General features: G+C 47.4%; 1 protein-coding gene and 1 long non-coding RNA gene across 5 annotated transcripts; one reads left to right on the plus strand and one right to left on the minus strand.

Annotated features, from left to right (window-relative positions):
* Positions 1–998: 998 nt before the first annotated feature.
* Lmo2 (LIM domain only 2) lies at positions 999–23,732 on the plus strand. 4 transcript variants are annotated; one of them, NM_001244779.1, is made up of 4 exons: positions 999–1,116; positions 12,645–12,864; positions 18,118–18,333; positions 22,758–23,732. In NM_001244779.1, exons 2-4 carry the CDS (start codon positions 12,824–12,826, stop codon positions 22,975–22,977), a joined length of 477 nt encoding a protein of 158 aa, NP_001231708.1. In that variant the 5' UTR covers positions 999–1,116; positions 12,645–12,823; the 3' UTR covers positions 22,978–23,732. The 4 variants fall into 4 exon arrangements, with proteins under 4 accessions (NP_001231708.1, NP_001231709.1, NP_001032435.2 ...); NM_001244780.1 differs by lacking the exon at positions 999–1,116 and adding an exon at positions 11,856–11,948; NM_001037358.2 differs by lacking the exon at positions 999–1,116 and adding an exon at positions 12,290–12,517.
* LOC102552075 (uncharacterized) lies at positions 8,156–11,985 on the minus strand. The gene is made up of 3 exons (XR_005502316.2): positions 11,746–11,985; positions 9,110–9,192; positions 8,156–8,696 (listed from the first exon to the last, which is right to left on the minus strand). It is a non-coding gene; the product is annotated as an uncharacterized LOC102552075 (long non-coding RNA).
* Positions 23,733–23,953: the final 221 nt, after the last annotated feature.

Here is a 23,953-nt window from a genome sequence, read left to right on the forward strand (position 1 = left end):
CAGAGAGGGGAGACAGGATGCCAGTCAGTCTAGTCAATTGACGAGCCCAGTTCATTGAGACTCCTTGTCTCAGATTAAGAGCAGTGGGGTGGGCAGAGTGATAGAGGAAGATACCCACCTTCAACCTCTGGCTTACATGGGCATCTGTAAACATGTTAGTGTTGTCAACTTGACAGAACCATGGGCTACTGGGCAAGCCTGTGGAGGCTTGCCTTTATTGCATCAATGGGTATGTATCATTGTATCAATCCCATGCGGCTGGAGTCGTTGCCTGGTTGACTGGGATCCTGAACTGTATAAATGGATAAGCACTGAGTCCCATGTATGTGGACACTGCTCCTGTCTTCTTACTTGATATGGAATATAGCTAGCCGCTACAAGCCCTGCTTCCCTGACTTTACCACTGGGAAGGGCTGTAACCTGGAACTCTGAGTTAAAGGAGCCTTTCTCCCTTAACTTGTTTTCAGCATGGCGTTTAAACACTGTAACCTGAAAAGAAACTAAGACAACACACACATTTTTTTTAAAGACCTGTAAGCCAGAATACCAGAGTCTGGTGAACAACCATCCTGTGACTCTCAAGTTGAGGAAGACTTAAGATTTTCAGAAGGGTTTTGTCCCAGTTTCTTCTCCTGTTAGATCGGAACTGACTTTTCAACTCCTGGAGGATCTCTGCGCATGCAAAGGATAGAAGAGACAGAGCATTGGCTTCTCCAGGCCCGGAACATCCCCCCTGGACGCCTGGGCGCTTGAAGAGTGCACCTCTCCTTTAACAAGCTGGTAGGAGGGGGGGAAAACTGGGCAGGAAGCAGCCTTTTAACAGCAAAGAGACCGTTAGAATCCCTCTCCTGACCTGCCGCACCCAGCCCCTATTCTCTGTCAAGGACACTTGTCTGCTATCAGAAGCCCTGAGGACACTGTTCCCTGCTTTATCAAGGACCCGAGGAAACATTTCTCCAACTGAAGATAAGGATTCCCCGGCCACCACCACCCACACAAACACCACCACTCACACAAATGCATACTCTTCTCTCCTGACTGCTTAAACTGAGTTCCTGACATTTTCTGGAAAGAGGGCATTTCTACCTGGATGTGCAGTGACCTGTGGAGAGGCAGGTAAGCCATGTTTGAGTAGCCAATTAATTTGTTCCTTCAACGGTATTTTCTGAGTGCCACATACCACCAGATGCTCTTAAATTCAATTCTGAATAGCACTGGGGCACCAGGCACAGCCTAGTGACCCTAACATGGAAATGTACAAAGTGAGATCTGCATTTGTAGCTCAATCCCGCAAAGGCAAGCTCTGATCCCATTGGTCCTGGGGTCGGAGGGGGAAGGGAGAGGCAGTATGGTATGGAGAGGACTTCCCTAAGGAAGTAATGTTTGAGTTGAAGGGGAGTGTGTGCAGAAATCAGCCAGACTTAATTCTTGCTTTCCGTGCGGCTGTTTGGGGGTTAAAGATGCCTCACATTTCCAAAGACGGCTGCTGCTTCATGCTGGCCCTGTTTCCCACAGAGTCACCACTGCAGGCACCACCTCCTGAAGATTAAGATGAAAATGGCTTGCTCACTGTAGTGAGAGTGAAGCCAGGGAAAACCTGGAGGGGCCTCCTTCAAAGTTCAATCTGCTTTGCAAAAGTTGCCAGATAAAGATATTTCCTGATGGAGGGCCTAAATAACAAGTGGGATACTTTTTGATGGTTCTTTTTTTGTGAGATCTGATTCCAGACTCCTCCTGCAGGAGCCTGAAAGTGTGGGGAGTGGAGATGGCCCACTTCAGCCCTGCTGTGGCCTGACCAGTCTTTAAAAATTATTCATATAAGCACCTAGCCTCACAAAGATGTGAAGTGCCAGGGTGAGGGAGATACTGGGGTGGGGGGTTGGGAGGAGTGGAGGGGTGGGCGTACCCACCCAGAGGAGAAGGGGAGGAGGAGGGACTGGGATGGGGGACAGTGAGGGGGTAGAACGGGAGCGGAGCAGGGCAGTGAGTGGGATATAAAGTGAATAAGTAAAAATTAAATTAAAAACAATTATTCATGTATAGGAGTCCCTCCTCTCCCCAAAATCCACAGCCATGAAACCGCCACTCTTAGGTCCTCAGAACCAGCAAATGACAGAAGAGTGTTGGGTTATGGAATGAATGGTTGTGCATAATGACCAATGCGCCCATTCTCTGGCCTTGGAGCCAAGCAGGCTTCCACGAGGCAGGCTCTGAGGGAACTGATACAGATGCTAGAGGCCTGTAAGGCCAGGGGAGACCACTGAGATATCTGAAGGGTGTCTCACAGCTCATGGGTCTGGCTTTACTGTAGAACGGGGGATGTGATAAGGGATCACGGATGAGCCTGAGAAGGCTGTGGGCTCTCTAACACCGTAAGTCAAATTCTGCTCTTGGGACAGATGTGCAGCCAGGGACTGGCCATTCACTTCCACCAGGCTTCTTTGTGTGTGTAGTAAAACACATATAAAATTTTATGGTAAATATCCACAAAATCTACCGCCTAAACACTCCCAAGTGCATACTTCGGTGATACTGGACACATTCTCGCTACCGTGCAATCCTCACCCCCATCTATCTCCAGGGCCTGTTCTTTTTTAATCTTCCCCGAGTGAAATGATGGATCTATTAAACAATAACTCAACATCCCAGTACCATGCTATTGTCTGGCTTTATGAATTTGGCTCCTCTAAGGACCTCCTAAGAGTGAAGTCATAGCCTCTGGCCGTAGTGACCCATCGGCTTACTCCACTTAGCATAATGTCTTTAGGATCCATCCACATTTCGCTGTGAGTCAGAATTGCCTCCACCTTTGCGACGACACACTATGGCACTGTGCGTTCAAGGTTCTACCTTCTGTTCTGCTCATCTGTCAGTGAGCACTTGGGCGCCTCCACTCTGTCTGCCGTGAACACTAACTACTGCATGGAATTGAGCATACAAATGTCTACCGAGAAGACTACTGTATGGATACAAGTACACAGACAGTCTGTTGGCGGCCTTGCTTCCAGTGATTGGAGGGACAGATCCAGAGGAGGCTGCCATACCGTTTTCATAATGGCTCTACTGCTTCACATTACTATCAGCAATGTCTAAGTATTCCAATTTCTTCAGAACTTTGTCAACACTTGATATTTTCCGTTACTTTTATCTTTGTTCTCAGTTTCGATGCCAGAGATGGAAGGCAGGGTCTCGCCTACCCTGAGCAACCGTGGCTAAGCGCATGTGCACTCTTGTGCTAAGCACTATCTTCTGCTCTCACACCTCCTTTCTGACAGAAGCCAACTCCAACAGCTATGGAGTGGTGTCTGCTCTCGGGTTGGATTTTCAGGTCTCTGACGACGAGTGAGCATGCTTGTGTGCTTACTGGGTACGTGGATACCTCTTTGGAGACACCTGGATGCGAAGTCTTTGCTCGCTTTTAGATTGGGTTGCTTGTTTTGGTTTTGTTGAACTGTTTTATGCTCTGGCTCCTCAGGTCCAAGCAGGCAGATCGTTTGTACATTATGCTATTCCAGGATTGTGCTACTTTCTACTCGATTGATCGGTCCCTCTGATGTCCCAAATCCCTTGGTTTTGATGTAGTCCACTTTGCCTAGTTTTAATTTTGTTGCCTTTGTCCTTAGCGTGGTACCCAAGATTTCACTGCTAACTCCAATCTCATGAAGCATCCCCCTTCGTTCTTCTAAGAGACATACGTTTTAGCTCCCAACATGATGATTCTGAGGAGCACTTCCTCCCGACACAGTGACCCTCCAATTACTGCAGCCTCATGAATCTCGAAGGTGGACAGTTGATAACACGGACATGATATAAAGTCTTCAGTTTAAAACAAGTTATTGATCAGCTCCAAACTGAGGTCGCTATGCAGGAAGCTAGTAAATGAAAATAATTCTCTCTCTTTTCCAAGAACTTAAGGCAAGACACCTCTTTTGAGGGGACGAGATGCTGCATCCACAAAATCACAAAGGCTAACAAACAAGGCATGTGCCAGGGCTTAGAGCTAAGGAAGGCAGGAACTCAGGAAGGTTATCACTCGAAGATTCAGAGGTAGGGAGACCTTTAGGATAAACACATATCTGGAGCAGTGCCAGGCAGATAGAACTAGGAGAGTTTCTATACTAGCCACAGGAGTCATTGGTGTTTACTGAACACTTACTTTATGCTGGCACTGGGCTCTGTCCATCATACATGGTATCCCAGTTACTATTCCTAACCCTGTATTTACCACTGCTTATATTTTATCAATGGGACTTGCTTTTGTTTACCCTGATAGTAAGTTGAGAAGCAGAGGCTCAAAATTAGGTTTATTTGTATTAACACCTCTAGGCTTAGTCATTCTCTTTTAGCCCCAGAGCTTTGAAGCAGAGGCAGATACTCCAGATAGGGATAAAAGAGAAGATAGGTGGGGGCTGGGGAGATGGCTCAGTGGTTAGGAGCACCCGACTGCTCTTCCAGAGGTTCTGAGTTTAATTCTCAGCACCCACATGGTGGCTCACAACCATCTGTAATGGAATCTGATGCCCTCTTCTGGTATGTCTGAAGACAGCTACAGTGTACTTATATACATAAAATAAATAAATCTTTTCTTTTTAAAAAGAGTAGACAGTGCACAGACCATGCATACAAACGGGGTGTTTGAGACCGTAGCAGGCTGAGTGGGAGGGGTCAGAGTCTCAGTTTGTGGGATAGAAGGTTGGGTGGAGGAGTGGACAAGGCTGAAGCACCTTCACAAAAGTATAGAAGAATTTGATCCTGATTTGTAAAAATGACAGAATCACACCCAGAAACACCAACTCTAACCATCAGTTCACTTCTTTCCTCTAGAAAAATGAGACAAGTGAAGCCCCAAAGACTGGTTGAAGCATAGATGACCACCGGCCATTGTAAATTCTGGCACAGGATGGTGAAGAAAATAGAATTCCAGATAGGCCAGGTTAGCCATGAGGAGATGAAGGGTAATCAAGAGAAGTAGAGAGAGCTGGCAGGAAGAAACCCTGTGCCTAGTGCTTCCTGAAGAGCACTTCCCTCTGTAAGAGGTCTCCTATAGCTGGGCCCACCACAGACACAAGCCTAGTTCTGCTTCTCTCTATGGTTTGTAACTCCGAGAGACATGAGGCCAGGCTGTCAGAGTGGGTATCATCAGAATCTCCTTCCCCTGCCGGGCCCTGTACACTTCCCCATCAGCACCCTGGTCTCAGGTCCCCCATCCCTTCTTCCAGTGGAAGGTACATCTAGGATACAGGCTCTCAGACCAGGGAGCCACGACCATGGCTGGGTCCTTTTTCTTCCTCCTTGTTGCTTTCCCCGAGCCTGAGGCTGGGCCAGGGCCTTGTGATTCTATCCCAGGAGTCCTTCAAGGCAGGCATGTGCCCCCAGCACGGCTACAGACTACCCCACGTGGGCTAAGCTCTCATGAGGCAGAATTTGTTATCCATCTATCTCCAGCCAAAAAGAGCCCTCTGACTGATTCCTCTAAAATTCTCTCTGCTTAATTAATTCTAGTAATAGCTGCTGCCATTGAGTTCTTGCTCCGGGATGATCACCGTGCTAAGTATTTGGCAGGCACGATCTCATTTTATCCCTACAACCCCATGATGAAGATGGTATTGTCCCTATTTTGCACATGATGAAATTGAAGCTCAGCCCTGTTACATAATTTGCCTAAAAACCTGTGAGGGAGCCAGGACTCGAGCATGAGCCAGTGCATCTCCAATGCCTGGGACTCACTGGGCTCTCTGCGAAGGTCCCTGTCAGAGTGGGGATCCCACAGTGGCAGCTCACACATCAGGGTGCCTTGTTTGCTGGTGCCACCTGGGTCTCAGAGTTCCTGGGAGCCAAAAGGTTTCTGTCTTTCAAAAATAAAACTCTCATACAAATACAGGCTCGAGTGCTTAACTATGGTCCTAGAAACTTGGGACACGGAGGTTTGTGGGTTGCTTAAGTTCATGAGTTCAAGGTTAGCCTGGTTCCAGTAGTGAGACCCTGTCTCAGAAATAAATGAATATGAAACGGCCTTTAAACTATTGGCCCCAAATATTAATGGTATCTATGCCTGAATTCTTCATTCTAAAATTATACTCAAGAAAGACAAGAGGGGGTGAGCCTTCTTGAGAAGTGCACACCCATGGTCTGGGTGTGTCTTACTTCCTGAGTGCTTTTTCTCTTAACCCTTATGCTTAAACATATCTTTTAATAAAGCAAACCCTGTTTAACACAAACGTATGCGCAGACACACACACACACACACACACACACACACACACACACACACAGAAGCAGAAAAAGACAGACAGACACAGACAGAGGCAGAGACCTGCACTTCAAGTTCCTTGTCTACTTTTGCTCAGAAAACACTGATGGTGGGAGCATACTTGGGCCAAGGGGGAGCCGCAGATCTGCCATTGGCACATTTATCATTTATTGATTCGATTTAATTTATCAAGAACTTGCCATGAGCTGTCACATGATCAGTGCTAAAGACAGAGTTAAGAACAAGTCAGAAACAGTTTCTTCCTTTGTAGAACTTCCATTCTTCCTAGGAAAGAGGCTGGGGGTTGGGGAGAGAGCACCCTGGCCAAACACAGCAAGAACAGCGGTTCCTGCTGCAGAGAAATGAGTGAGGATGCAGCAGGGTGATGGAGCTTGGGAGGGGTGAAAAGTTGGACTTTATTTTTAAAGATCCGTTCATTTATCTTTATGTGTATGTGTGTGAGTGTGCATGTGAGTGTGTATGTATGACTGCATGAGTATATGTGAGTATTCCCGGAGACCAGAGGGTATTGGATCCCCTGGAACTGTGGTCACAGGTAATTGTGAGCTATCTGATGTGGGTATGGGGAACTGAATGGTGTCCTTGGGAAGACTACTAGGTGTTCTTAACCACTGAACCATCTCTCCCCGTAAAGTTACATTTTAAATGCCCCTTCCGAGAATAAAATGTTTTAACAGAGAACTTAATGAAGTTCATGAGCCCTACAGGATGATGGGAGAAAGAGCAGCTCAGAAGCTGGGTGTGGTGAGACAACTGGAATCCAAGCACTTTGGAGGCAAAGGGGAGGATCAGAAATTCAAGATTCTCATCAGCTACTTAGTGAGCCAAGATTAAGCAGCCAGGCTACCTCTCTCTCTCTCTCTCTCTCTCTCTCTCTCTCTCTCTCTCTCTCTCACACACACACACACACACACACACACACACACATGCACACGCACACACACACACACGTGGGCAGGCAGAGAGGGAGGAAAGAAAGAACATTTTAGGCAGAGAAGAGAGCAGTGCAAGAGCCCCCAGTTGGAGCCAGCTGATGTGATCCATGCACAAAGACTGAGAGGTACAAGGTCATGGGTATAGTAGATGTCAGGCACACACCGGGAATCTGGATTACTAATGTGGTGAACTGGATTCCTTACACTGTGTTACTTAGCTGGAGCTGCCTCTACAGCTGCCGAGAAGCGAGTTCCCGGAAACAGACCACAATGCCAGCTCTGAGAGTCTCTTTACCCACCTCTGCTTTACCTCGAGCTTGAAGCAGCCTAGGAACTCAGGGTCCAGTACTCAAGTTGGGAGAGTCAGCCACAGTGGAAGAAGAAGCAGCTGACTCTCACTTGCTCAGTCTGTTAAAGCATTTGAACCATCCGTGTACACTCAAAACTGTCTTGAAGGCAGACTTGGTTTTTATACATTCTATTGAAGATGACGATGATCAGTGGGCAAAAGTTCTACAGGAACTACTACGCACTGGTTTCCTCTCCAAGCGTCTATCTGTTTCATTTTGCTGAGTCCTATAAAGGCAGTAGGAGACAGTGCTCTGAACGTCCCAGTGTACAGATGTGGAAGCAAAGGAAGGAAGAAGCCAGACCACAAGCCAAAGGTCAAGGAAGGCAGAGGCACTGTGGGTGAAGCATGGGCAGGCTCACCGGGAGGGAAGCCTTCGAACTCCACCTGCAACAAGGAGGAGATGAAATGTCCCTGCATTTCTCAGGCCCCTTCCAGCAGGGACAGCCACAATTTATACTCTGCTATATGTTGAATGGACATTTCAGAACAGGCCCAAGTCTATAGCAGTCTTGGCTTCCTCTCCCCTCTCTCCCTCCCCTTCTCTGTCACACACCACGCCTACACATTTGATCTTGTGAAGGCCAGAGGTCACAGAGGTCAGCATATTCTCTTTATTGCTCTTTACCTCCTCTTTTGAGTCAGGGTCTCTCCAGGAACATGCAACTCACTCATTGCCTACTCTGGCTGGTTACAAGTACCTAGGATCCCTGTCTCTGCAGCCCTGGGATTATAGAAGCTGCCAAGTTTTTGCAAGGGTGCCGGGGATAAGAACCCAGGTTCTCATGCTTTTGTGGCAAGCACTTTGCTAACAGATCCAAATCTCCAGCCACTGGCCTCTCACTTCTCAAAGAGTACTCTGTAAGTGGCTGAGATGCAGAAAGTCAGTGAATAAAATCTGGATGTGGTGGGAGCACGCTGTGTTGCAGGAAGCAGTGGTATTGCCTGCAGCTCCCTCAGGCCCGATGGGCACAGTTCTAGGTTACTGTCTGAAATATGAGGATCGCTAAGCCTGGAGATTTGCAAATACTGGAGTCTCTCTCACTTCAGCTCTTCCTGAGGCACCCCAGTCTCAGCCGTCTCTAGCGGATGTCTTGATTGGCTGGAAGATTGCTGCTTCTTGATGTGGTGATGATTGCTTCTGAAAGATGGAGTAATAGCAACAGCTATCATTTCTGAGCGTTTTCTAGGCACCGCCATTGTGCAAAGCAGTTTTGCACATATTATCCCTCCGACAACCCCTATAAGATGAACAGCAACCCAGTGATATCGGCCCTGCTCCAGCCCCCATCAGACTTCTTTTAAGAACCTCAGTGTGACAGATAGAGAAATCGAGGTTCAGAGGTGAAATAACTTCCCCCAAATCACACACCAGAGTTCTGTCTACGTAATTCCTATGTCCATGTTCCTAAGACTCAGATAAAAGAGGAGGAAAAGATTAATTTGATACTCTTTCCTACAAAACCTGATTTGTCTACGGCTAAAGTTAGTAACAGAACAAACTGGCCCTGAGAAGTTCCCAAATGAGTAGGCAAATGCTGGAGTCTTTCTCACCTCAGCTCCTCCCACAGCACCCCAGTCTCAGGGGTCTCTGGAGGTCTTGATTGGCTAGAAGTCAGATGCCCACAACAACTGAGCTGAAACCATATGAAAAGAGATCTTTACTTCTGTGACTGTCACAACTACCAAGACGTACATCACAACTCAGCTTCAGTGGATACAACAGCAACAAAAGTAAATTGTCGTTGTTAGCATCCCCCCCCCCCCCGTGACGCTTCACTCATAGCAGAAGCTCACTTTAGCAAAGACATGTAATCATAGTCACATCGGACACTTTTTCCCAGGAAAATAAATGTAAATGTACTAAGGAGAAAAAAAAAAAAACAGAGGAGGGGGAGGTGTTGGTGGATTCCAGGGAGGAACATTTATCATGCAGACTGACTCAGACTTCTGACATTCTTATTTCAGAAGGAAAACTTGGGAATGCCTAAACTTCAGGGTATTTAATATATTTGTGAGGGTGGGGGAGAAATTACAGATTAGTCCTGCTGGGTAGGGGTCAAGCAAGGATTCCTTTAGCTCTCGTTTTTTTACACATTCAAATCACCTCAGAGTAGCTGAAGCTACTCCAAACATGGCAGTTACTGGATGCTATGGGAAGACACCATAAGGCCATGATTGCTTTAAAATCATTCATAATAAAAAGACATAAAAAGCACATTTTGAGACTTGATTCTAAACGTTATACTTAAATTTGGGCGACTTAATTGCCCATAGAAAGGGAACGAAGTCCCACCAGTAGGCAGTAATTTCTTACAGCCGTGGTGTGTGAAATTGAAATCTTAAGATATCATCATATCAAAGGCGCACCTTCTGAAAGAAGGGCTCTCCCCAAAGAGTTGTGAAAGACAAGAAATTGACCCAAAGTCATGCAAGCTCTCCCTCTCCCTCTCCCTTCTCCCCTCCCTTTAACACATTCAGATCAAAGCATAAAGGAATCTTTATGCCCTAGACTTGGCCATTCCAAAGTTACCTCTTGGAGTCCAGGGAGATATTTATTTTAGTAACTAACCCCAATGCTATCGAATACACATACACACACACACACACACACACACACACACACACACACACACATACACACACACACACACACACACACACACATATATATATATATATATTCTGTATATATCCATTTCATTACAGATCCATGGGTCACATGCTAGGTTTTTTTTATATATATATATATATATATATATATATATATATATATTCTCATTTCATTACAAATCCATGTACCACATGTTGGATGCACAGTTCAGCCAATCCTTACACCAACTTATACCAGTTAGTAAGTCCCATTATTCCCATTTTACTAACAAGGATGCTGATAAACTCTCCTTGTTGGGCCCAGTTCACATGATGGTAAAGGGAGGCCACAGCACAGGCAGAATCCTCAGCCACTTTCTCCACGCTGTACCTTGAGGGTAGTTTTCCTGGTCACATGAGCTGCTAAGAGCCTAAATCAACCCCAGGAAGTATGGTTCTAGTGGCTCAGCATTGGAACATCAGTATTAAATAGACATACTGCTAATCACAACCCGTGTGTTTTCACTGTTTCCTTTTCTTCTTTTGGTTTTGGTTTTGAGACACTGGCTCCTGTAGCCCGGACTGGCCTTTAACTAACTTTGTAGGGGAGGATGACCTTGAATTAGTTCCTAATGCTCCTGCCCCTTCCTGGGATTACTGGCCTGTGCTACCACAAACAATGTTTATTTTCACTTCAGATAGAAATGAAAGCAGAATAACAAGTTATGTATTTATCATATAATTTAGGCTTGTGTAGACATTGTAAAGATGTTTGTTTTCTTAATTTAAAGAACAAGGACTTAAATAGGAAAATGTCTTTTTATATACTGGAGGTGGGTTTTGGACCAACCCGAGGGTATGCGCACAGACACAGATTTTAATTATTCCCCTTCAGTATAAATTTCAGGACGTGGAGGCAAGAAAATGACAGGAATCTGTGGGTGTGGTTCAGGTTAGTGCTAAGGAGAAATCAGTGAGGATTTTGCTCTGTACCAGGAACCCAGGATTTCTGTTCTGACTTCAACAATCATCTTCAGGCTATTAAAGCCGTCTTTAAAATGGGACTGAAATGCCTACGTCCTTGATCCAGGCTGTTCTTACTAACGATGGATTCTGAAGGCACTCGGAATTTTCCTCTTCACAAACCTGAAGACTGTCCTCATCATAAGCTAACGGGACTTGAACGATCATTTCTGAACTCAGTTTCAAGGAACTCGAGGCCCGGGAGAACCTAGGTTTTTCTCCCTGCAAAACTAGCTAGCTAGAGTCCTCTTCTTTCCCTTCTGCATTTCTTTGTCCTTCTAGAACTTGCCTTCAAGCCTGAAGGAGAAACCTGTCCTTTTCTTTGCTTTATATAGGGCAAAATAATAGTAAGTAACAACTGTAAGGTTCTTGATTATTGGCAAGGAACTTCCTCCGGTCCAAGTATTGCTGATACTTTGCAGAGAGGGCCAGCCTAACCGCTGGAGTTCGCTCTTTGAAAGATGCTGAGGGAGGGAATTCTGCCGCCAGCAGATGGAGAGGAGACCCGGACAACGTGGTCCCTCCCAGCCACCCTCCCTGCGGGATTAGCTGCCCCCAGCTCTGCTCAGGCGCACCTAGCGCGTGAGGTCCCTGGTCATACAGCTTGCGTCCCCTCTCTGGAGCGCAGTCGCAGCTACGAGCTTGCTGCCAGCAGAGCCGCACTGTCTCAGGCTTCGTAGAGCACCACGACCGTGGTCTTGGGACCTCGAACCCGAGACGAGCGCTCGCTAGCCAGCCACTAGCAACGCTTGCATTTCTTTCCTGCTGGAACCGCCAGGTGGTTACTTTCAGCCTGAAACCAAAGGGAAAGGGCAGAAGGGGAACTCTGAAAAGGACGGTTTAGTGGCAGCGGGCTTCTTGCCCCAGGAGTGGTGCTCAGGGAAGACTCTCGGTCTCTGCCACGGGTCCCTTTAAGAAGCCAAGTCGGGGCTGCCGCCGTCGCCGCTGCTGCTGCTGCCGCCGCTGCTGTTTGGATTCCTAATCCCCAGGAGCCCCGTTTTTTTTTTTTTAAAGGAAGAAAAAAAGGGGGAGGGGGCGGGCAGCTGTCTCTTTAAATGTGATTTCCTTCTATTGTATTTGAATCGTGATCAGGAAAAAGGAAATGAAACCAGAGACAGAGGGAAGCTGAGCGAAAATAGACCTTCGCGAGAGAGGAGGGAGCCCCGGGAGAGCCGCGCGGTCCGCTCCCCGCCCCCAGGCCGCCGCCCCCTCTCTGCCCTCGGCGCCCCGACCCCAGCGAAGGTGCGAGGGGTTCGGGGCGGCCGGGCGGAGCCGGCGACTGCGCGCGATCGGGACCGGGCGGCGGCGGCGGCGGCTGTGGTGACGGCAGCGGGACCGGGATGGAAGGTTAAGTCTTGAGCAGCGGCAGCTGTCGCAGCCGCCGGAGGGAGGCCGGGCTGCTCCCCGGCCCCCTGCCTCGGCCGCCGCGCGCGGGGCAGCTGGGTGATTCGCTCTCTCTCTTTGGCGTTTGAAGGGAGCGCGGTGACTGTCCTTGAGCGTGGAGGGGCGAGCTCGCCGGCCGAGCGACCGAGCAAGAGGAGGCGCAGGAGCGGCGGCGCCCGAGCACCCGAGGGGGTCCGAGTCCAGGCAGCTAGCCAGCCACGCGCCACAAAGGGAGCGCCCCCGCCGCCCGGCACGCCTCCCCCCTCCCCAATGTCCTCGGCCATCGAAAGGAAGAGCCTGGACCCGTCTGAGTAAGTGTGGCGCTTCTCTCCCCGCACCCCACACCGGGTCCCAGGCAAGGCGCGAGGGGCTGACTTCAGGTGCGCGCCCGCAGCATGCCCTTGGTCCCTCGGTGTCGCAGGGGTTCTCTTTCCTCGCGGGTGACTCTGGAGACACCGAGAGGGGCTGGGCGGAACTGGAGGAAGCTGTAAACTGGGATCAACCCCGCGGACCGCTCCGGGCTATCTAGAAAGCTCCCCAAACCTTCACAAGGGCCAGAAAGTTTGCCCAGGAGCAGGCACCCGGAGCTCCGAGGCACAGGTGCAGGGCAGGGAAAGTGGAGGACGAGATTCTGCCTTCTCCCCTTTCGTCCCACCCTCTCCAGATTCCCTTCCTTTTTGTCTATTTGGCTTTGGAAAGAGGGGCATCCCAACCAGAACGTCCCTGGTGTCTCTGACAGTCTACTGCCAGGCCCGGAGTAGAGCAGATAGTCGATGAGGTCCGCCTGTCCATCTGGGGACTGGTTCTGGCCTCCAGAGACTTCTAGAATTGCTAATCCGGAGTTCCTCCGGGTGCATGTTCACCCCTCCCATGAGTCTCCTATTGTGGGCATGTGAACCTCGAAAGTTGGTTCTTTTTTTTTTTTTTTTTTGTTCCAGTGTGTTTTCCTAGGGAACAGAATCTCATCAAACTTTCAGAAGGGCTTGGGGTCAGCGAACCAAGAGTTGTATGAGTATGTACTGTCTTATGCTCTGAGCTTTGCGCTGGTTTGCAAAGAACACCCCCATTCCACAGCCTGTACCCTAGCCCATTCTCTAGATTTAACAAGGGGAGCCAAGAATGAAGGTGTTGGGGGTTTTTTTTGTTTTGTTTTTTGTTGGGTTTTTTTTTTTCATGTCCACACAAATGCCCTTTTAAGAATCATTAGCTGTCTGGTTTTGAGTTTTTATTCCTTTGAAGTCCTCATCTAATCCTTTGAAGGGATTTGTTAACACAAGACCAAAGGAGCTGGTTAATGACTTGTCCATTTGGGCTTTTAAGACGCATTTGTTTTGGTGGGGTTTTTTCCTCCTTTTCTTTTCCTGCTTTAAAAGAATTGTGCTTTCCTGCTGAAGTTTTCCTACTCGCCTCCCCCCCTTCAATTTCAGTCTTGTGTGGTGTTTATTTACCTGGGCTTTACCCTCAGTCAGCAGCATAAAAACCCAGCGTGTTCTCATAAAATACAGGAAGTCCCACGATCCAACGAGAATATAAACATCACTCTTCAGTCTTGAAGGTTAAGACACACAGCTCAGAAAGGAGCTAGGTTTGTTGACATAAAGACCAGCTTCCTTAAAATCTCAGGAAAAACAACAACCCTTTAAAAAAAAGAGTCGGTGTCTGTAGCTTGTTCCCTTTTAAAAATACATTTAAAATTACATCTGAGCCCCGAGTTTTCAGAGATTGGACGAGACATAAGATTACACAGTAAGGGAGTGGGTCTGGCGAACTGGTGTTTACTGCTTTCCTATCAGCACAATTTCACTATGAATCCTATATTAGACATTGAGTCTACAGAGTTTGGTACCTTAAAAAAAAATACTAACTGCATGGATGTGTGTGTGCACCTGAGCGCAGGTGCTCTGGAGGCTAGAGGTGATGAGTCTCCTAGAACAGGAGTCACAGATACTAGCACTCACCTGTTTTGCTTGTGGAGACTCCTGGGTCCTTTGGGAGAACAGAAAACATCCTTAACTGCCAAGCCTTCTCTCCAGCCTGAGGATTGGGTTCTGTAAAGGAAGTTCACTCTGACTAAAGTTTGTGTCTTTTTTGCCCCAGACTAGAAACCTGAAAGGTATCTCACAGCTGTAATAGTGAGCACCCAGTTCATGAGGTCCTCTAGTAGTTCATCCGTCCTACAGAATGTGCCCAGAAAAGGAAGGCTGTAACTGAAGATGGGCAAGCCCTGTGGGAAATGTCTGTGGAACATTTCCCCTCTGTCTGGGAAATTTTTGAGAAATTTTACCAGAAATCAAAGCTAAAGGGACACTCAGGTGTCCTATTTAGGACAGGCTGGTAGAAGGATATCAAATATTAACTTAAGGTAAATCTCATTCAGTCTTTGGCTTGAATTGTTCACCAGAGAGAATGGCATGTCATTAATTATAGAAAGGTAAACTGAGTCAGAGTCTGGTCCTGTCCATATCTGTCCTCAGACCGGCATGTCTCGTTCTCCTGTATCTCACTCTCTTGCCAGCGGCCTCACCGAGTGCTTGCTCGAAGCCAGCTTGGATCTTCACCATCGCATCTCCAGATGCAGGTCAGCCCTTGCCTAGGCTTGTGCAAAGGTATCATGTGCACAGGAAGCCAGAACTCATGCACAGAGATTTCCTTCACCATGCAGTTGGTGATCCCTTCGGATCATCTTAATTCTGGAGGGCTTTGTTCTAGCTAAGTGCAAATTCTTCCTTTTCAAAGTTGGCTGGTAATAACATCAGCCATCTAGGCATCAAACATGATGGAAGACCTGTGGGTGATTCTGAAAGCCCAATGTAAAACCTTGAGCTATGCAAAGGGAAGAGATTTGATTCTGAACTGGTGCACTTGAACAGGCCAAGGATCTTGGTTAACTTTCAGATATGAGAATATGAGGCTGGAAGCCCTTATGTATACCCTATAGAAAAAAAAAGACTCTAGTGCCCCCCCCCATACACACACCAACAGGGATTCTCTTTCTTGCCCTGGCTGTCCTGGAACTCACTCTGTAACCCAGGCTGGCCTCAGACTCAGAGATCTGCCTGCCTCTGCCTCAAGAATGCTGGGATTTAAAGATGTGTGCCTCCACTGCCCGGCAACCCGGCAACTTCTAGTGTATTATTTAAACTATTTAAGGTCTTAGCCCACGTCACCCGTAACTCTATATACATGAGAGGCTGAGGCAGAAGAACTGTTCCAGACCAGCCTGGGCCTAGTGAGATCTTGTCTTAAAATTTAAAGGGACAGAAAGGACGTGTGAGCTGCCTCAGCTGCTAATGGTGCTTGCCCTGTGTCTGATGACCTGAGTTTGATCCCTAGAACCCACTTGGTGGAGAGAGAACCGGCAGTTCAGGGGCTAAGAGCATCTCCTACTCTTATAGGAGACCCAAGTTGGATGCTTAGCACCCATATTGGGTGGCTCACAACCCTCTGTGACTCCATTGCCAGGGTATCTGATGCCTATGGCCTTCTGGGGCACCTGCCCTTGTGTATATGTACCCACACACATACATACAATTAAAAATAAAATTAAATCCTTAAGAACAATGCAAACAAAAAGAATGGAGAAAGGAATCACAGTGAAGATCACTTACCTAAAGTGACGAGGGACCCGGGTTTGATCGTCAACACCGAAACAACAAACGACACCTAACACTTGACTTGATCATTGTTTTTCTCAAAGAAACTGAGCTTCGAACTTCCTGGTTCTTAAAGAAGGTAATCTTATATTTTGTGCTATAATGGTGGATTTGGCATTAGTATTTAGCTACATATTTACAACGGATGGGTCACCTGAAGATGCTGGAGTGCCCTGTGCACAGCCATTCCCCGAGTCTCACTGTCCCCAACTGTAATGCTGCTGAGCCTCATGGGCACAGGCCAATTGGGCCACAAGGTCACTTGGGAAATGTGCCAAATAAAGATCAGAGGCACAGACGTGTCGCCCAGGGTACCCAAGAGGAAACGCCATCGGACATTCCATCAAAGGAATGAAAGCTAATTTTAATTTGAAAAAAAAAAACCACTAGATTTTTTTTAAAAGTAGGTTTTATTTGAATAATGTTCCAGGAGCACATTAATTATTACAAGTCAACAAGCATTAAGTGTCTCTGTCTCCTATTTGCTATCACAATCCTTTCTCCCGTGCCATTTTCCCTCAGAAAAGTTATTTCTTCTTACATGTAAAACAAAAGTATTCAGGTTCTAGGAAGGCAGAGCAAGCAGAGGGCCCTATGTATGTGTATCTTTAAAATAGTTTTTACTGTTCGTGTGTGTGTGTGTGTGTGTGTGTGTGTGTGTGTGTGAGCACATGCACTTGCTCTCGCTTGCTTGTGTGTATATCTATATGTATGGTTATATATAGAACAACCTGCTGGCGCTTTCTTTCCACCGTGTGTGTCCTGAGGACCACATCAGATCATCAGGCTTGGCGACAAGCACTCTAACCTCATAAGCAGCTTGTGATTCCCAGCATACAACTTCTTAAATCCAAGAACACATCCCTCAGAATCACTGTGAGAACAGAGTGACTTTGGTATCAGTTTAATCGCTTTCCACTCCTTTAGGTCCATCGTGTGGTCCCCTCTTCCACTCTCTTTACTAATTTAATTTTATTCACACTACTTTTGCTACCCTGAAAAAGTATGAAGAAAGAAAAAACAACTATGTCTGCTATCTGTTAAGAATCACACCGTAACCTAGATTTCCTCCCAAAGATTCGTTCGGATCTAGTATTCTTCGAGACGGTGTCTAGTGTAGCCCTGAGCCTCTGGATGATGCTGATGAAATCCTGCTCCTCCAGGTTCCGCCTCAGGATGCGCTGGGATTATGTCCCCACTTTCCATGGCACTGGAGAGGTGACCGTTGGGCCTCTGATAGGTTAGGCCATCCCTCTACCTATGAAGCTCATCTCTAGCCAAAGATTCATGCAGAATGTAAGAAAGAATGCAAAAAACTTCAGTTGGAATAATTAGATATGGATGGAACTTTCGGTTTTGGAAAGAGACAGCAACCTGATGTAATCTCGGTGGCTTTCTTCTTCTTTCTCTTCCTTTGATTCTGTGCAATGGGAAGGGCTTCAGTAGGGTGAATCCAACAGATTATCTGTAGGTTTTAGCACACTGGGTCATCAGATGCTTTGACTATGAGCAGCTCCTTTGGTCCCAAAGTATATTCTTAGGATTTGGCAGTTCCAAAGAAGAAAGGGAGGGAGGGCTGGGAAGACGGAGCAGAGCAGGAAGGGAAGGTGGAAGAAGCAGACAGGATCAGAGGTGCCGACGAGGCAAGGGACCAACACTATCTGCAGGGCCTTGGACACCTCCTGGTATTCTGTCTTCAATTTTTCAGATGCTAAGATCTCTCTATCCCATTCCCATTTTATCCAAGGTTGCCTGTGTCTGTGCAGTCTGAGTTAGGGAGTCTTTTATCCTTATTTCCTGGAAGGAAATGTAGTGAGGTTCCCCACAGAACCCTGAGCATGGAGCAATTCCTGAGACCTTGTGCTTGTCTCCCTTTGGTGAGCTTTTCCTAATGCTTGGCCCCCTCCCCAGGGAACCCGTGGATGAGGTGCTGCAGATCCCCCCATCCCTGCTGACATGTGGTGGCTGCCAGCAGAACATAGGGGACCGCTACTTCCTGAAAGCCATCGACCAGTACTGGCACGAGGATTGCCTCAGCTGTGACCTCTGTGGGTGTCGGCTGGGAGAGGTGGGCCGGCGCCTCTACTACAAGCTGGGACGGAAGCTGTGCAGGCGAGACTATCTCAGGTAAATCCCTCACACTTCTGGGCACATCTGGGTTTGGACACATAGTCTCTGGCTCCCGCTTTGGCTCTGAGGTGTCTGCCTAAGGAGGCTAGGCTGTGGAGGCTGAACCTCCACTGCCTCTTCAGAGAAGCCGTGAGCTCTTCCTTTGCTGTGGCCATGTTTGCAGAGACACATCCCTGCATGGTAAATCACTGAGGTTTTTAAAGGTAAGAGAAGAATAAACACGGAATTCAGAATAAGGACAAAATTCCGTGGGGGCAGGATAGGGTTTGGAGAAGTATACGTAGGGAAATATCAGGGGAACTAAGGGAAGAGAGGGAATTCGCTTATAAGTTTGGGAGTGGGTTCTCATTTGATACTCAATGAACGTATGCATATATGTAGACATTCCTTTGCATGACTCCAATATTGTTGATGAGAACTTTTAAAATAGCATTCTGTTCTTGAGCCCTGAGCACTGAGTTTCCTAGCAGGAGGCTAGCATTCAGCAGTTACAAAGGTGAAGACACTGGAGTCGGGAGGTTTGAGGCACTTACTCACTACTTCATTGCTTCCTAGTACTGGCCTTAGACAAAACCTCGATTTCCTGCCTGTAAAATGGGTATAGTAACTGTAAGGTTAGAATGAAGTACTTGACTTGGTACATGACTTAAGAAGTAGGTGGTGGCTGACTTTATAACTGACAGGTGTCGTGGGGGCATCACAAATTATTTTCCGCTATAATGGACAAGGGGATGGTAGCGTGGAAGGGTGAGATAGGAAGTGTACCAGACCACGTGAGACAGAAGCATTTCTGAATGAGAGTGTCCTGGCACCCGGTGAGTGTCTCTGCCTGGCATGTTCGAGCACCTCTAGCTTCTGTATTAGCTTCACCAGAGGTAACTCTGCCCCGCACTGCTAGATCCGGTCAGCTGTTCAGCTCAGTTCTTCACCATCCTCCTGTGGCAGAGGGTCCACTGAGCACGCAGCCCCCATTCATTAGGACCATCTAGCCGGTGGCAAGAAGCTCTTTTCGACTCCAGTACCCTTGGCTGCTAGGAAGGCTCTTCCTCCTATGTGTGCTCTCAGGGCACTGCACATGGGAAATAAAAACAAAACCGCGGGTCGTTCCGAAGTCAGAGGAAGCTTATCCGTCCACGCAAAGACCAAAGCAGCTTTTACATGCCTGCAGTCTTTGATTGAAATCATTGCAGATGTGGTGGTTTTGGGGCAAATGGGAGGAGAGAGTAAGTAGGTCTGACTGTAATTTTGTTGAATTTCTTTCTTTCTTTTTTTAAGTCCTAAGAAAATAGAATGGAGATAAATGCAGACCTGGTTTTACTCACCCCAGGTCTGCCAAATCCATCAGAAAGCAGCTGGGTAAATGATTCCCACTGGGCTCCTGCTTCCCTCCCTGTTGAATCATTTGAATCTTATTAAACGAAGTCAGATACAGTAAGGTCAAAGAGCCGATTCCTCCCTATCTCCCCGGCTTTATAGAACATTCAGGAAGAAAGGCAGCGCTGCCTGGGCCTGTTAATCTTTTCCATTTTCAAAAAGGAGAAGAAAAAAAATAGTCTGGGAGAGCCCAGTGTTAATTAACTTGTGTCTTGGTGACACGAAATAATTCTTTTCCCTGCTACATTCCCAGGCAACATGTTAATTAACTCTGCATTAGTGCGGCGTTCCCAGCCACCCTTTAATATTTATATTATTGTTATTAAAATGGGCAGCAGAAAGCTTAAGGCGCTGACACCTCTTGACCGAGGAGGGATTTTTATTTCCTTCAGCCATGGACTTCTTTGCCTCGGTTCTTTGGCATATCCAGAGCTATTTTAACAGGATGGGTTCAGAGTGACTCAGGGTCCTCCAGACAGGTTCAGTCCTTCTCCCCAGAGCAGCCTCTCTCCATGAGGATCTTGAACAGCCAGCTCTCTTCTGGTCTTTTTGAGACATTCACCCTCAAATATGCAAGACCCACACCAGCACCCACCTCCACCCCCATCTCCCTCTCTCTTCTATAACTCAAACCTGCTGCTGTTACACTGTGTTGGGTACCCAGCCTGGATCCCCTCAGATCCGGTTTTCATGAACTTTTATGTAGGGCAATCCCCTCTAGCCTATGGTTCTATTTCAACAGCTGGTACCTACGCCTAGCCAGCACCTGTTATAACCAAAACTATGCCATCTCACCAGACCCTGGTGCTAAAAACCTATGCTTCAGGGGAGTCCCCAATCCCTGCAGCTTAGAGGGGAGCCAAGGCCACTTGGAGACCCGACTTATACATCAGGAGTCTCCGAACATAGGGCCAAAGCTCCCTCCAAGGCTGTGCATGTGAGATTGCTACTTGACCCCTCCCCTCTTTCTCACTTACCCCGAGGACATCATAAACCACTTGAACATAAATCCTCCCTGTGGTCTGTTTCTGGGATATCCAGCTGAGAGGAGGATTCTGTGAGCCAGAGGTTAATGCACACAGTAACTGCCAAGTCCTGGCTCGTTTTCATTACTGTTAGCATTTCCGAGGACCCGAGTTATTAGAGGGCGTGGCCAAAACCTCTGCCTCCAGCCTTGGGCTTACAGTGTAAGGCACAGAAGCCAGGAGAGGATGTCATTTGCTCAGGTCAGTTACCTACTTAGAGTTGGTTCTGGCACCTGAACTTACCTCCCAAACATTAGTCTTTGTCCTCCCATTAGCTGCCTGGTGTGGTAATTTGCCCCCTGATTTCCCTTTAATAAGCTCCCACTTTCTTAAGGTCTCAGACCTCAGGCAGTTAGACTCATTTGCTGCACAGTTTTCTCAGTCGTGTGTCTCTGCTCAGTCCCAAACCTTAACTTACTGAACGGTGAGGACGCCAGCACGCTCTTTCTGCTCTGTGACCTCCAACATGGCAGTTACCTACAGCTCCACCATCTGCTCTGGCAAGTTAAACTGTTCTCCCCCATTGGTGAGTCTGCTTCCGGCACAGAAAGCGGGACCCAGAATCGGATGACCTCTGACCCTGCTGCAGTGGGCTTGCTCTCTGCTCACAGTCCTCGCTTACAGGCCGTCCATTCTGGCCAAATGTCGCAGGCCTTGGTGGCTGTCTTTACCTCTCCTCCATCCTCTTTGGATGCACACCAGTCGATTCTCTCATCTCATAAGTTGGTATGGACTTCTAATGAGACCAAGGACTAGCTGGAAATAAAGATTTTATGCGGAAGCTACATGCTGACATGCTAGGTTACAAAAAAAGGGACCCTGCAGCAGCAGTTGAGAGCACACCTGGGACACATAGCCAGTGTCAGCTCAGTCACTGACCTCTGACGCTCTGACGTGCCCTAGGTGTTGCACTAACATCTAAGCAAGGTAGATGACAGGAGGGCCAAATCATCTTCTGGTCCTTGTCCTAATGTTATTCTTACAGGCAGGTTCATTTTCAAAGTTTAGCCATCATTAGACGATCAGCGCACAGTCTGCTGCGCCTTCTCTTATGTGTCCCTGTCAGGTATAGGGACAGTTGAGAATTTCTGTTTCTAACAGGTTCCTGGATGGTGCTGATGCTGCCAGTCCCTGACCAGCTCATTTCAAACCGTCGCCCTGACTCCTAAGTTGCTTCTCACACCTCAACACTAAGTGTTGCTTGATTAAGTGGCTGATGCACCGAGGCTAGGGAGAAACTTGATTTAGCTGTGAGAAAAGTTGTCTCTCCAGAGTCATGCTAAGTGGGCAAGAGGAGCATGAATGAAGAGCTCTGTGCATCATGGAGAGATCCTGTTTGTCCTCTGGGTCTCTGAGGCATGATTAGTGGCACTATCTGTCTCCCGGGATACTCTGTCTCCTGGCAGCTGGGGCTCCGGTGAATGGTCATGTGGACATGGAGTTTACAGCTCGAGGGGTGGGGGGGGTGACTCCAGGCACACTCCCCAGTGGGTGAAATTCATGGCTGTGAATGAATGAATGTGGTAGAACCGGGTGCCTCGTAGTGATACCCATTTTAGTGCATTCCTGGTGACTTACCCCTCCGAGGGCTGGCCCAGCTCCTCTTCTACAGTCAAAGTTCCTCTAGGAGGGAGACATATTGCATGCCTAACTCCTCACAGGCCATTTCAGCTGCATGGAAGCTTCCATGGCAGGTCTACACAGCCTAGAGGCATGGATAAAAGCAGGGGAAATTTAGGGAAAGAGGAATAACAGCAACAAAATGTCACGGAGTCATTTTGTTTTCAGGGAAGGATTCATGGGCTATTATCGGGTCCTGCTGTCTTGCTTACATATGTTTATGTTTAGATAGTATATTACTGTGTATCTCAGTCCTGCTTGGACCTTGCCATCTTCCTACCACTGTATCTGACTAGATGCAGCGTTGCCTGGAATCCTGATAGGTGGGTTCACATCAATCTGTCATTGCCAACCCCCGCCCCTCTGCCCCTGTCTCTTAGTGTCCTTTTCTTTTCATGCCAGGCTTTTTGGACAAGATGGCCTCTGTGCTTCCTGTGACAAGCGGATCCGTGCCTATGAGATGACGATGCGCGTGAAAGACAAAGTGTATCACCTGGAGTGTTTCAAGTGCGCTGCCTGCCAGAAGCATTTCTGTGTAGGTGACAGATACCTTCTCATCAACTCCGACATAGTGTGTGAACAAGACATCTACGAGTGGACCAAGATCAATGGGATCATCTAGGCCAGAGTCCCAGGCACCTGTGGGGAGGTGTTCAGTGGAGACGCTGGCTCCGCGGTCTTCGGGCTTAGGCACTTTGGGAACCTGAGGGTGGGTGAGGCATTTCTTAGGAGACTATGGACTCTTCCTGGGCACTAAAGACATAGCAATCACATGACATAATGCAGAGGCCGAGGCTTCAGTGATGAAAAGGACCAGCCCTAGGAGAGAATTTATGGTCACAGGCTAGCTATAGTAACTGACAAGGTTAGTGGAGGAAATCTTTGAGAACCAGCATGCCACTGTGCCATCATGATAACATTTCCCAGATAGGCAGTCTTGGGTAAAGATTAGATGTGACCTTGGTGTTCATGGACTAGAGTTGTGGAATTAATTTCTTCCTGGCTTTGGTAACTACCCTGTTCTAGTCACCGTCCTTCACACTAGGAAAGGAAAGAGAGAAGAAATAGTCGCTTTTTTTTTTTCTTTCTTTTTTTCCTTGGTCATCTTCCCGTGGCCTACAGCTCTGGAGCCAAGGGAAACTGCATAGAGGTACATTTCAGTTGGGAATGAAATATACATCTTTCAACCAGACAAATATTTATAGCAGTGTTGATGAATCACTGTTTTTAGACACCTTCATTTGAGGTGAGGCGCCCCACAGATTGTTTCTATACAAATGTAAATCTTAAAAAAAGAAGTCAAAGTTGTTCAACTATTTTATTATCTTAGATTATATCAAAGTATTTGTTGTGTGTCATTAAAAAAAAAAAAAAAAACCTCGATTCTGAAAGCTTAATAAAAATGACCAGGTAAAAGGCAGTGCTGTTGTTGATGTGAAATGACTTACAATTTGGGCTAGCAGGGAAATGGTTTGCTTTTCTTTTTTTTCTCCTTTTGGAAAGATGAAGTAAATTCGTGGTTTATTTCTAGGTCAAATAAAAGCTTCCATTTATTGCGAGGGTTTATATGAGGTTTATATAGGTTTCTGTATTACCGG

This window comes from Rattus norvegicus, chromosome 3 (genome assembly GCF_036323735.1).
Source record: "Rattus norvegicus strain BN/NHsdMcwi chromosome 3, GRCr8, whole genome shotgun sequence".
NCBI classification, from domain to species: domain Eukaryota; kingdom Metazoa; phylum Chordata; class Mammalia; order Rodentia; family Muridae; genus Rattus; species Rattus norvegicus.